This window comes from Miniopterus natalensis, chromosome 12 (assembly GCF_054644295.1).
Source record: "Miniopterus natalensis isolate mMinNat1 chromosome 12, mMinNat1.hap1, whole genome shotgun sequence".
Lineage (NCBI taxonomy): Eukaryota > Metazoa > Chordata > Mammalia > Chiroptera > Miniopteridae > Miniopterus > Miniopterus natalensis.
The window spans coordinates 14,293,377-14,306,831 of NC_142092.1; the positions used below are offsets into that span (position 1 = coordinate 14,293,377).

The 13,455-nt window shown below is 35.2% G+C and overlaps 1 protein-coding gene across 1 annotated transcript in view; it reads left to right on the forward strand.

Annotated features, from left to right (window-relative positions):
- The window catches only part of CAAP1 (caspase activity and apoptosis inhibitor 1), a 37,245-nt gene that overhangs the window by 9,847 nt on the left and 13,943 nt on the right, over window positions 1-13,455 (forward strand). The window contains exon 5 of the mRNA XM_087822635.1: window positions 10,350-10,423. Coding sequence (XP_087678761.1) covers window positions 10,350-10,423 — 74 coding nt within the window. The remainder of the gene's footprint in view (window positions 1-10,349; window positions 10,424-13,455) is intronic.

Here is a 13,455-nt window from a genome sequence, read left to right on the forward strand (position 1 = left end):
GAAACCCCACCAATCTCCGAGTCCCTTCCACCACGTGAGGACACAAGAAGCCTACAGCCTGGAAGAGGGCCTTCACCTCACCACACTGTCCCCTGCTTTCACTCTTCCATCCTTCAGAACTAAGCCGTAAGTTTCTGTTGTTCGTATGCTACCCACTCTTACTCCCCAGTGGACTAAGATACTATGAGTTCTGCACATAGGGACAGTTTTCTTCTTTCCTTTTCTTAAAAAAGAAAACCACAGCCCCAGTTTGGCATCACTTCTGCTAAAGCCCTGATACCACACCTAGATTTACTTCTGGATTCTATCTTCACCAGAAATGTAATCATCAATCAGTCCAGAGTTTTCTGGTCTAGCACTGGTTAGGTAACCTGTCCTGTGGGCCCTGTCAGTTACCATCACCATCTCACCACCACCACCAAAAGGAAGAAGGTGCAGACTGCGTGACAAAACCCTTGTCGTTTTTCTCCTGGCCTACAAATAATCCTTTCTTTTCTTTTGCTAATAGCTCCCTTGCCCTTGCCCCTGCAGGATCCTATAAAAACCTTCCCTTTTGTACAGCCCCTTGGAGCCCCCTTCTACTTGCTAAATGGGATTCTGTCTGATTTGTGAATCACTTAATAAAGCAGATCTTCAAATTTATTTGGTCTAATTTTGGTTTTGACACTTTCTAATCTATATGTCATTCTTTTTTTTTATTACCTTATTGACCTGTTAGCACTTCAGTGCATTGTTGCACAAGAGCGGTGAGCGTAGATATTCTTGCTTATTTCTAGCTTAGAAAGAAAAGATTAAGCCTTTCCCAGTTAAGTATGACATTACCTGTATGCTTTTGTTTTTTAAAACTTATTATATTTTTTCTAATTTTTTGAAATGGATAGTTTATTTTAATTATTTGTGGATTAGTAATATATATTTAATCCTAAAACTTTCCTCTGAGTACCACTTTAGCTGTATCCCATAAAACTGGTTATTGTTAGTTTTTACTTTATAATTATCCTTTAACCTAAAAGCTGGTGAGTTTTAAAATATATAGGTAGTGAGGTTATCCATCCTGTGTTTGTACATTTACTGCTCCAAAACCAGGATGATTCCTGAACTTTTTTATTGAAGACTTAACTGATGTCTTATGACCAAACCTATCAATTTATATGAATATTCCACACGAGTTAGGAGTTATAATCTGTGTTTTCAGAGTATGGTCTATATCAATTAATTCATTTAGGTCCTCAGTATCCGTTAGATCCATCATGAGATGGATGGGAGGGTTGAAGTCAGGTTCCTACTGTTCATGTCCTAGTCCCATTCAGGACTTCAGCCACATGACCTATTTAGTTCCAGAAGACCCGCCTACTAACACCATTGCCTTTGAGGTACAGGATTGCAACATACAAACTTTGTAGGGGGCACAAATATTCAGACCATGGCACATAATCACCTATGTAAAAAAAATCTCAAGAATCTACCAAAAAAACCCAAAAAAACAAACAAAACCTAGAACACTTATATGGCAGGTAGAACACTGACCTTCCCACAGATGTCCTAATCTCCAGAACGGAAGAATATGTTAATTTACGTGGGAAAAGGGACTTTGCTGATGTGATTCAATCAAGGATCTTGAGATGGGAAGATTATCCTGGATTATCCAGGCGGGACCAGTATAATCACAAGAATCCTTACAAGAGGGAGGTAAGAGGGACAAAGGCAGAAAGAGAAGGGACACTGGAAGCAGAGGTTGAAGTGATGTACTTCCAAGGTGGGACAGGAATTACAAGCTAAGGCATGCAGGTGGCCTCCTAGGAGCTGAAAAAGACCAGGATATGCAATCTCCTCCACGTCCTCCAGAGGAACGCAGCACTGCCTACATCTTGATTCTAGTGCCCTGAGACTTCTTTTAAGCCACCAAACTTGTGGTAATTTGTCATACTGCAATAGAAAACTAATGTAAGGTACTTGATTAAAACCTAGAAATAAGCCAAAGTTACTGATAGTTTGCTTAGAGCCATCAGGATGTTTCATTTGATCTAAATATGTAAAAATTTTTCAGGTGGTTGTCAACAATTGAAAACAAGTGACAGCACACCAAAATCTGGATTTCTGAGTTGCTTGAAAATTCAGATCAGGCAACTTTTCCTAGGAGAGCAAAAAGTTAGTTGGAGGTCAGTGTAGCTACTCTTTTTGTGTGGCATGTATGTTTCAGTTTGCTACATAGTTCTTCATTTGTCTGAATGTTTAATGTAAAAAAGGTCTATACAATGAGACACTGAAGAGAAAATACATAAAAGCCAGAGGTTGGGCCGTGGAACCAACTATTTCAGTTTGTCAACGATTTATCAATCAAAACACATACCTTTACCTTTGTATCCCAGCTTTGATGAGTAAAATAATTTCAAATAGGTCTAGATAAAGCAATCAGTGTTATTAAAAATACATGAGCCCGGCCGGGTGTGGCTCAGTGGTTAAAGTGTTGACCTAGGATCTAGGTGATCAGGGTTCGATTCCCGGTCAGGGCACATGCCCGGGTTGCAGGCTGCAGCCAATCAATGATTCTCATCAATGATGTTTCTATCTCTCTCTCTCTCCTTTCCTCTCTCTAAAATCAATAAAGATATATTTAAAAAATAAATAAAAATAAAAATACATGAAAATGTTAGTATATTTTAATCACTAATCTATGCCCTTTATTATAGTTTTTACCAGAAAGGACATAACATTAATAAAATTGTCTAAGATACCATAAATTAACAACTTGGCAATATGAGGTATACATACATATGTGTATGTGTATCTATATGGTATTTAATAGGGCTATGTAAAGTAATTTTCTTCTAAACCATTAAAGATTTTAAGGCACAGAAGTACACACAAATGTTTATGAATAAGTAAAAAGAAATTTCATTTTTACAGCTTTATATTCTCACATTGCCAACTTTATATATGTTGGTTATATTTATCCTCTGTTAGATTTCAGATGTATCTTTTCCTTCCCAGGCTTTTTTGATCTCTACTGCTGTTTTAAAAGATTATTTGTTTACTGTTATTTTATGTTGCAATAGTTGTTTACTATTTAAAATAATAAGAAAATGGTAGTTACAAGAAATTTTTGACAGTATGCTGCTTTGAAACTTGAAATTAATGAGTATTAACATAGTTTTTATAGGAATGTGATTTAGGAACTATGAAGATATATTTTCCATAGTTTCTAAATACTTTCATTTTAAAAATGGTGAGGGATGGAATTGTCACTCTAGTTCACCTACAGTAAGCTAATGCGTAAGTTTATAAAACAATGTATAGATATGCTAAAATCTTTAACATCTGTGACTTTGTAGTATTTTAAAACTGTTAGGTATTGTGACAAGATTTGCAAATGTTACAGATTACGACAGTTGCTTAACAAAAATAACAATTTTAAGTAAGTAAAGTGATACGGAGGCCTGGAATTAGGGTGCTATCTCCATTTGTAGATGTGCTGGAAAAGAAGCTTTATTGTAGCTAAAATAGCACTAAAAATGAGAACAGGTATTAGCTTGGCCTATAATGCGAGGTGATTATGCTCCAAGGAATATGTTTATAATGAAATTTAAGTCTTGAATAGTGCAATAAGATAATAGGGATTGAGGTTTTATGTATAAAGAATAAAAATTCAAACACTTTAGGGAAATCTTAGCAATATTTTAGAATTGCTGTAATAACTTTTTATGAATTTTAAATTAATACACTTTTAGTAAGTGATATTGAGGGAGATGTCAGTAGAAATGAAGCTGTATTTCCCAACAGATAATAAGCAATGTTGAGATAATATCACAGTTCCAGAAGATAAAGAAATTTAAAAATCCGGTTCTCAAAATAAGGTTACACTGCAAAGCAGGTTCTCTGTGAGTGGCCTGCAACTATTGTTTCTAGTCACTGCTACTTTCTTAGAGGATGAATATGTTCTAAAATAGGTATCATCCAATTCCAATTTTGGATGATTAAGTTTAAAAACAATAAGATATTCCTAAATAGGTCTCAGAGATTTTAAATAACACATACAAATTGAACCATTTTATGTTCACTAGAATATTTAAATAGCAAGTAAAATTCACAAGGAATTGTTTTGTAAAGTAAATGATTATTTTTGGTAGGAATTATTTTTAAATCTCCATTTACTTACCTGTTTTGTAAGTCTGAAATGTCAGCACTTTTGTTTAAAATGGCATGCAGGAGTATTCTTAAAATATAAGGTGTTGAAAAGAGCAAGTTGATGTCATTTAGAACAAGTTACTACTTAACAGTGTGCTGGTTATTAGTTACAATATACTAGATAAATACATTGTAATAATTATATTTCTTAAATGGCCTACAAATTATTCCACCCTTTAAAATTAGTAGCTTCTGTTTACTGTAGTTTATAGTCAGTTTATGTACTTTAGAGATGTTAGAATGAAAGAACAGCATAGTTCTTTCTTGTATTAAGATGTTTATACTTGAAAATAGTGGGCTACTCCTCTGGCTTGATCAGTTGTCTGAATGAGAGCAACAACTAGAATTTGGGTTGATGACCACTATTCGATTGCTGACCCTGGCAGTGATACATGGTAGAGCTCTGATGCTGTTTGTTAGTTTATTAAAAAGCCGGTGATGAACAGCTGCATTGGTTCTCAACTGAGCTGTCATGACACGGCTGCTTACCACCTTTTGTTTTAATAAGGATGAAGCGTCCATGTCCTCTTGGATGAATTAGAGCTGTTCCAGGGGGTTTGGCTCAGCTGTGGTTAGAGTACTAAGAATTTGATTGGTTTCAACAAGTAACATATATTAATTACTTGAATATATAACTGTAAGTAACTTTCAGAGGGGCGATGGCATTCAGCCAAATGCTAAACTCTCAGTAAGTGTCAATAGAACTTGAATTTTGGAATCAAAGGATCCTCCACAAACTGCTATTATTAAACTTCAGTGGAATAAAGTATTTGAATAAAATGTATTGTGCTCTGGAAAATTGAATTAATGGGTAGCATAAGTCTATAGTACATAAGTAAGCATTTTTATCAATGGATACGAAAATAGGCCTCAGGTAGACCCAAGACCTGGGCTTGCTGGGAATGATACACTTCAGAAAATACCTGTCATTCACCCAACTCATAACCCACTCTGGAATTCATGGTGTTTTGTAATCATTTGTTTGTTAGTTTAATTCTATTATGGAAATTCTCATTGTACAATGAACCCTTGCATACCTATCACCCACTATGTCCCTTCTCATTCCATCATCCCAGCTTCTCCCAAATCGATAACGTTCAAGCAGATCTTGACCTAGTGACTTTAAACGTTAGACAGGCACCTCTTCAGAATCTCCAGAACATTCCTTAGAATGGGAGGGAGGGACCTTCTCAAGTTTTAGACGGGATCTTCATATGAACTGCAACTGTGTTCCCTGTGGGGGAACTTAGAGGGACTTAGGAAGCATTGTTTTTAACTGTACACACACACACACACACACACAGTTTGTATTCTTTATATTACAGAAACCTAATTTTGAAACTCTGTTGTCATTTTTCTGTCAGTTTACTGCTTCACCCTGCTGTTCAAGCACTGGGTTAGATGTTAGCTGGTATTTTCCTTTTTTTCTGCTATTCCTTCATCACTGTTTTAAAATTTTAAATTCTTCTTAATCACTAACCTGGTTCATTGTATTAATTGCTTTATTTCATTTGAAAAATGTTCACAGTGCACTAAACTTGTTAATGACTGTTCTCTAATACTCCTGTGTACTTCTCCCACTGTTTGAACTGTTTGCTTACCAAGTCACTCGTGTTTGTTTCCAGTTCAGTTATCTTAGTTGCCTAATTTAGGTAAATGTATAAACGGATGAAGTATCGATATGAAAAGAGTAGTTAAGTTGAGTGCTCTGAAAAAACTCCAGGAGGAGTTGCTAAAAAGTTGTCATAGCTGTGGGACAACAATAATAAAACGGGGGGGGGGGGGGGGGGGACATTGTATAAAATATAAAGGGTTACTTTTTGAGCTCATATTTTTGGAATTTAAATAAGCCAAAACTAGAAATGATTTATGTGAGTAGGTTGAGACTGAACTCTTTTCCATGGATTGATATTAAAGGAAAGGCTGTGGACTTAGAAGATTGATAAATGAAGGTACACTTCTGTTCTGTGTTAACCTGGAATGCTTAACCTGTATGTGTAATTTTTAAGTGTTTTACTTAGTTAATAAAAAAAAATTTTCGGGTAAATGACATTACTTATCTAAGATAATAGGGATTTAGCTGTATTTTTCTTTTTGTTATGAAAGTGTCAAGTGTATAGAAAAGTAGACTAGTGAAATGAAACCCTGGCACAGTTACTACAGTTTTTCATATCTGCTTCTCTTGTTTTCTTGAAGTATTGTAAGGTGAGTTGTAGATATTTTGAGTCTAAATATTTATTTAGAATTTCCAGGAAATAAGGACATTTTTCCGCATTGGCATTTATCTAGTGCCTGTTATTAACAGCTAACTTATTTGAATGGTAAATGCATAAACACAGTACAACATTTTTAAAATATATAGTAGAACAAGTTTCTCTCTTCCCTGTTCCTCCTCCCGGATAGGCAGCCACAGTGAACCGGCGTCCCTGCACCCTCCCAGAGCTGTTCCATACATTTACAAATACGCGTGGATGTGTGTTTCTTTTCCACAAGTGGTAGTGTTCTGTGCAGACTGCTCCCTACCTTTATCCGTTTAACTCTGTTCCGTATAGCACTGTGTCTTGTCTTGGATTTTGTTCTACCTGGTACCTATAAGGCTTCCTATATACCTGAATGCCACCTATTCCATTGTTGGATATAGCAGAACATAAACGGCTTATCAGGAGACATTGAAGTTGTTTACTATCTTTTGTTACTAAAAGTCGTATGAATATCTCTGTATATAAGTAATCTTGTTCTTCTGTGATTATATGTAGCATAAATACCTGGAAGTTAATTATTGGGTCATACCTTTGGTTATGCCAGTTTCCCCGACCCTTTGCCAGCTGACTTGCTAAAATGGGAAGGACCTGGCTGATTTGGTCCTGTTTCTTTATCTTCTGCTGAGGTCTCCTCCCAGTATTTTTCATTTGGACAAGAAATTGACTTTCTTTTTCTGTTTAGAAATATATTTTAAACCTTTAATAATTCACACGTGTGGTTGTTCTTAAGTTCTGCAGGTCTCCATGCTAAATTATTCTGATTTTAAAAACAAATTCATTGAGTCATAGAAAGGATCGAGAGTGGAACTGTATTTGGGGTGAAAGAAAGAAATTTGAGCAGATACTCGTTTAAGCACTTAAGTCTCAGAGATGGGTATGACTCTCTTATAATTCAAAGCCAAGATGGTAAATTAAGTTGCTTTAAGAAGGTGCATTGCAGATGGGAGAAGGGCATTAGAAAAATAAAAAAGGAGGTTGATTTTTTTTTTTTTCTTAATGGAAAGAAGTACTAAAAGAATCATTGCAAGATTCTTAACCCAAACCAGATTTAGCAGTGTTCCCTCCTTCCCCCCTTTCTCTCTCTCTCTCTCCAGTTGTTATAAAATTCTTATATAGTTTTAAACTATTTAATAGAAATATCTAAATACCATTTATATATATATTTTGTTTGTTTGTTTGTTTTCCTAACTCTGACACCTAGTTTTTCTTATCATCTGGAGGTAGATTTTTTTTTTTTTTTAAATATATCTTTATTGATTTCAGAGAGAGGAAGGGAGAGGGAGAGAGAGAGACAGAAACATCAATGATGAGAGAGTCATTGATCGAGCCCGCAACCCGGGCATGTGCCCTGACCGGGGGTCAAACCCTAATCGCCTGGATCCCAGGTCGACGCTCAACCACTGAGCCACGCCCGGCCGGGCTGGAGGTAGATTTTTAAAAAATTTTCATAGGACTACAGAAAAGACTTAATATGTACATGTAGTTTTCTTACACTTTAAGACATTTTCTTTTTTGTATATATCTTGCCTTTCATGCTCTTTGATGAAGATCTTTAAATTGTTTTAGAGAACTCTGAATGTAGTATATGATAATTTTAGTTTCAAAGTCTGCATCTTGGAAAAATTAACTAGATTTTATAATTCTAAACTATTTTCTGAAATTTTTTCAACTTCAGATATTACTGATGTACAATCATTATCTGTTCACTTTTTAGACACAAGGTGGTGTACTATACCTACTGTCTGAAATTTTCTTGAGTTTCTTCAACAGCCTTAAGATAAAACAGAACATTATAAACGTTCACTTTAGGCACTAAAACAAATTGTTTGTGAAAGCAGATAGTTTTTATAGAGGGATCTAGTTTTATTTGAAGGGAATCCAAGGGGCTTTCACAGAGAAAATAAAATAATGCATAAAATAATGCATTTTGCTGCATTATTAAAATGTTTTGTTTGGAAATAATTTCAGTTTTATTAAGATTTCACAAGAATAATAGCACAAGAAACATCCATATACCCTTTACCTGGATTTACCTATCATTAACATTTTATCCCATTTGCACACCCTCTCTTTATATACGTGTGTGTTTTCCTGAAATATTTGAGGCTAAGTTACTAACATCATGACACTGTACCCCTAAATACTGCAATGTGCTTTTCCTAAGGATAGTGATAATCTCTTTTATATAACTACAATACAGTGTAACTTCAGTAAATTCAACTTTAATAACTTAACATTGGTAAATACTTCTACCCAGTCTGCCAGTGGCATTTCAGTTTGTCACCTGCAGTGTTTTTCTCCCTCCAGTTCAGTGGTCTCAGGTCAAACATAACATTTAAACATCGTGGCTCCTTAGCCTCTTTATCCAGGAGTGTTTCCACAGCCTCTCCTTGTCTCTTTAGAATGCGGGTATTTAACCACTCCTCCCCCTTTCATCAGAACATTACTCATTTCCATTTGGGGTTTGATGGTTCCCCATGGTACAGGTTGTACATTCTCAGCTAGAATGTTGCTTGGGGGACGTGTCCTTCCTAGTGTATTTCATGTGCTCATATGCTCATAGTCCTTTTTTAATGGTGATGTTACATTATATATTTGTGCAAATCACTTTTTGTAAATTCGGTTGTTTATGTTTAGAAGAATTCAGTGTCCATCAAGGACGCGTAAGAGCAAACACACATTTTCACTTAAAGGAGGACACTTAGATTAATGTTTCCAGTAGGGAAAATCTGATTTGACTATAAGGCTTGAAGTAGCACATTTTAGCTGTATTCCTTGGAAAGCTCTTGATGTTGTATATGGCATTCACTCTGCCCTAGGTTGCCAAGGAGCATTACTGATATCCCCCTTAGGATCTGCCAGTCCTCATTCCGGTGAAAGAATAAAAGCAAGTAGGTGACATTAGACAGGAAGAAATGCACAAAACAGAGCTATCTCAGCTATAAATCTCTTTGGTATAATTAATGCCAAATCCAAATTATTTTGTAGTCTCTGTTTGGGTTTGTGCTTGTATTTATTAGAGTGTTATATGGAACAAACATGGAACTTCCAATTATGTTGACTGGAAAGAATATTGAAAATTCTCAAAGAAATGGTTATGTCTTTATCTTTTGGTTATTTAAGGAATTTTTTGCTGTTAAGTGGATAGAAATAGTTTTGTGAGTAGGAAACTTTCCTAAATACTTTTAGTATGTTAGTTTCAGGGTATATATAAAGATTTTCAGGAAATAATGGATAATTATTTTAAAGAAAATAGTCATTTTGAGTATTTGAAATTAATGTGACTTTTGCTGAAAACTACTTGTAGTATCAGTAGTAAGATGGTATAATGCCCTCTAAGAAAGAGCATTAGTTTAGTTTGCAGCTGTTGCAGAACATGGTGAATCAAGACTTTTTTTAGGGCATGATCTTACATTTAATCTATTTACTTTGATTATATATGAATATTACATATAAAATATGTATTTCCCATGTACTGTAGACATCAAAGCATTTGAGATACGAAGTTAGCTGAATATAAAATAATTTGAATTCCAAAGTGCCCATTAAATTTAGCAGTTGAACTTGAAAAATTATTGGATTCATCTGTGACTCATTTCTGCCATTAGCTAATGTGCAGGGTATTAGAAGGGAGAAAAAAAAGATCTCCATGTTCCTTTCAGGTTTGTCTCTTGATTTTACAAAGAAGTGTACTGCCTAAATTGGTGGTATTTTAGAGCCGCTGTTTCTAACCCTTGTGTACGTGTTTCTGAGTTACCGGAGTGTACTAAATGGTACCCTGGGGCCTAGAAGAATTCAGTGTGTCTTCCCAAGTGTCTAACTTAGTTCTTGGATATGGAGCTGTAAATATGATTTGATTGAATATAGTTTTAAAAATTGTTTTTATTTACTTTTATTCCTCAGACAAGACATCTGTATAGATTCTTCTTCATCCGTGAAAGAGAACAAGCAACCTGAAGGTTTGGAATTAAAACAAGGTATGAATCACTGCTTAATTTTTATATAGCATTTACCAATAATAAATTTTCACAGTGTTTCAGCTTACCCCTATTTTACAGATAGGTGACAGAAAAATGTATTTGACCCAAGATCCAAAGAGTAAAGCATACATCCTTTACTTCATGAGTCCTTTAGCCCCTGGAGAAGTTCTGCCTTGTGATGTATAGTTACAGACGCCAACTGGAAGTTGTCATCTTAACCAGTGTTAATCTGGCAATCTGTGTTATATATCCTTAGCTCTAAGATACTAGAAATATGTTAACTACGTAGCTTTGAGTTGTATGTGGGGAAAAATAAGTCTTAAGGGATAACTCAGTTGTTTTTTTGCAGAGATCTTTTTTCCTTGTTTATTTTCTGCCTTATTTATTGTTTTATATACAGTAGCTTTATGTCAGTAGTTTTTGACATTACCAGTTACACAAAGTGGCAGTTTGTGATTTATTCAAGCCAAGTAGACCAGTAGGGCTAATCTTGTAGATGTATATTTTTTGTTTGTTTCTTCTCACCTTAAATGGGGAAATTGAAAGTAAAATAAATTTTTATTAGTTACTCAAAAAGCACAGTTTTCCTTTTTCCTGCTAAAATTACTTCTGAGCAGTGATAACCTGTTGTAGCCAAGAGGGTTGTGTTGTTACATAAGCAACTAATATTTAATAATTTAGAATAGATTCTCAAAAACTTGAGTTATAGGAACTTACCTGGTAGAAGCAGGTTATCAATTTATTTAGGCAGAATTTTTTTTTTAACTGGTCTTTGTTACTAATGTTTAATTAACAAAGTGAAAAAAGTCGGATAATTAATTTTGTGATTCATTCAATTTATATATAGAGAGAACAAAGCCTAGATATTCTGTAATTCTAACTTATGTACAGGGGGCGGTTTATAAATATTTCTGATGGTCTTGAGAATTCCAGTGCTTATCAGAAGTCCTGTTTTGTTAGCCTCTTAAATAGCCAGATGGAATTATATCTTTGTATTCTGACTACTTCTGAGTAACCCCCACAGACATAAACATTTACATTTCTTTGTCATCTATATATAATGCTAAGCACACATAATTTTTATAAAATGTAGTCACAGTCTTACAGCTCTTATACCATTTATATATATAATTGGTTAGCATTGCTGTTGTTTCTGCCTTTGTTTCTACTCTTTGCATCCGATGAGCAGGCAGTGTGGAGGTGATGCTACTAGACCATCTGTGGAGAAAAGAATGTTGCGTAAAGGACAGAAAAAACCTAGGGCAGGCCAATTCTAGGGAGAAGGGAAGGGAGACCTCATTGCACAAGGCAGCCAGTGCTGCCCTCGAAGGGAAGATGTTTTCCTGCTTCCATGTCAAGCACCTGGAGCTCTTTCGAACTCCCTTCCCAGTGTCAACAGCCTGTTTTGCTTTGATTTTCTTATGGTAACTTCAGTCATTTGAAACCCAGCCATGGAGGCAGAGAGGGAGAGAAAAAGGACTCAGAGTAGCCAGATATCACAAAGCTTTTACACAGGAGGTTTGATAGACCACTCTTCCATTCTCACTGAGCAGCAGAACCATCAAGAACACACTGTCGTCAGTAAGTGACAGCAAGCAGAGGCGGGAAAGCATGAGATCAAAGTACAGCAGCGCCATTGTGCAGCACGGCGCATGTTGTGACTAAATCTGTAGGAAATGGTTAAACTGAGTTTCAGCGCTTTTTAAAAGGAAGTAGGGAAATAAGTAGTCTTTCAGAAAAATAACTAAAAAAGTGGTTGAAATATAAAATGTTTTATTGCATAACAGGATAAACATAAATTACATAGACGATTCAATTACGTAGAGCATGTTCCAGATAAACATTTGTGTAGCTGAAATCTGAACCAGCTAATAAGTAACTTGCGTGGAAATAGAAATTCTGGTAGGCTCAATAAAGATTATTGCCTTTTTACTAAATGACTTAATGTGGCCTGTTTTTAATATGCAAAACTTTCAAAATTGATTTAATATTTTCTCTAACTTTTTTTGCATAGCTAGCTATTCTTGCTCACAGTGAGCTCAATAAAAACAAAATATAATGCTCCTTGTGAACGCATTGTCATTTTATTTAGTGGCTTGGCTGTTTAAGAAAATTCATTGACACTTACTTACTATAGTAACCCTTTGTTCACTAGACCAAAGTATAAAGCAGCATTGAATTTTCTCTCTACTCTTTCACAGTAAAATAAATCTTACTGTATGACCTATTTATTAATGGTGTATGATGCTGACAGGTTATTTAAATTACATTTTTGTTTTTTTCAGCTTCTAAAATACTCAAATATTGATAAGTATTAACTGTGAGTTACTTACGTTGAAATTGACATTTTGTTTAATGCTGGTTTCATTCATCTGGCTGAGGAATGCACATTTATGAAACTGCTAAAGATTAGTATCAGATTTTACACTAACTTCTATCACTTTTTTTTAATGAACGAGAGTTGATATTTTACAGTGTGGTCCATTTATTTATTTATATTTATTAACTATATCTTTATTGATTTCAGAGAGAAGAAGGGAGAGGGAGAGAGAGAGATAGAAACATCAATGATGGGAGTCTGATTGGCTGCCTCCTGCACACCCCTGACTGGGGATCGAGCCCAAAACCTGGGCATGCGCCCTGACCAGGAATCAAACCCCGATCTCCTGGATAGTAGGTCAATGCTCAACCTCTGAGCCACTTCTGGCCTGGCTATCACACTTTAATAAAAGATTAATATCTGAAGATTTACCTTCCATGTGCAAACATTATTTAAATATAAATATAACCTACTGGTTGATTGATAGGTACTGCAGTAAAATAGAAATTCTTCTGTTGAGGTTATTTTCCTGAGTCATTCATTTTTAGCAAGAGGTCAGTTGTAGAAGAAACACCAAGTATAGTTTTGCTCTTTATCTTTAGCACAGCTGTGTTTGCGTGCACATGCACATATACATATGCAAGCCTGAGATATTATGTTAATTTCTGGAGGATTTCAAGCCTTGTGTTATTGAAAAGATTTAGCTCTC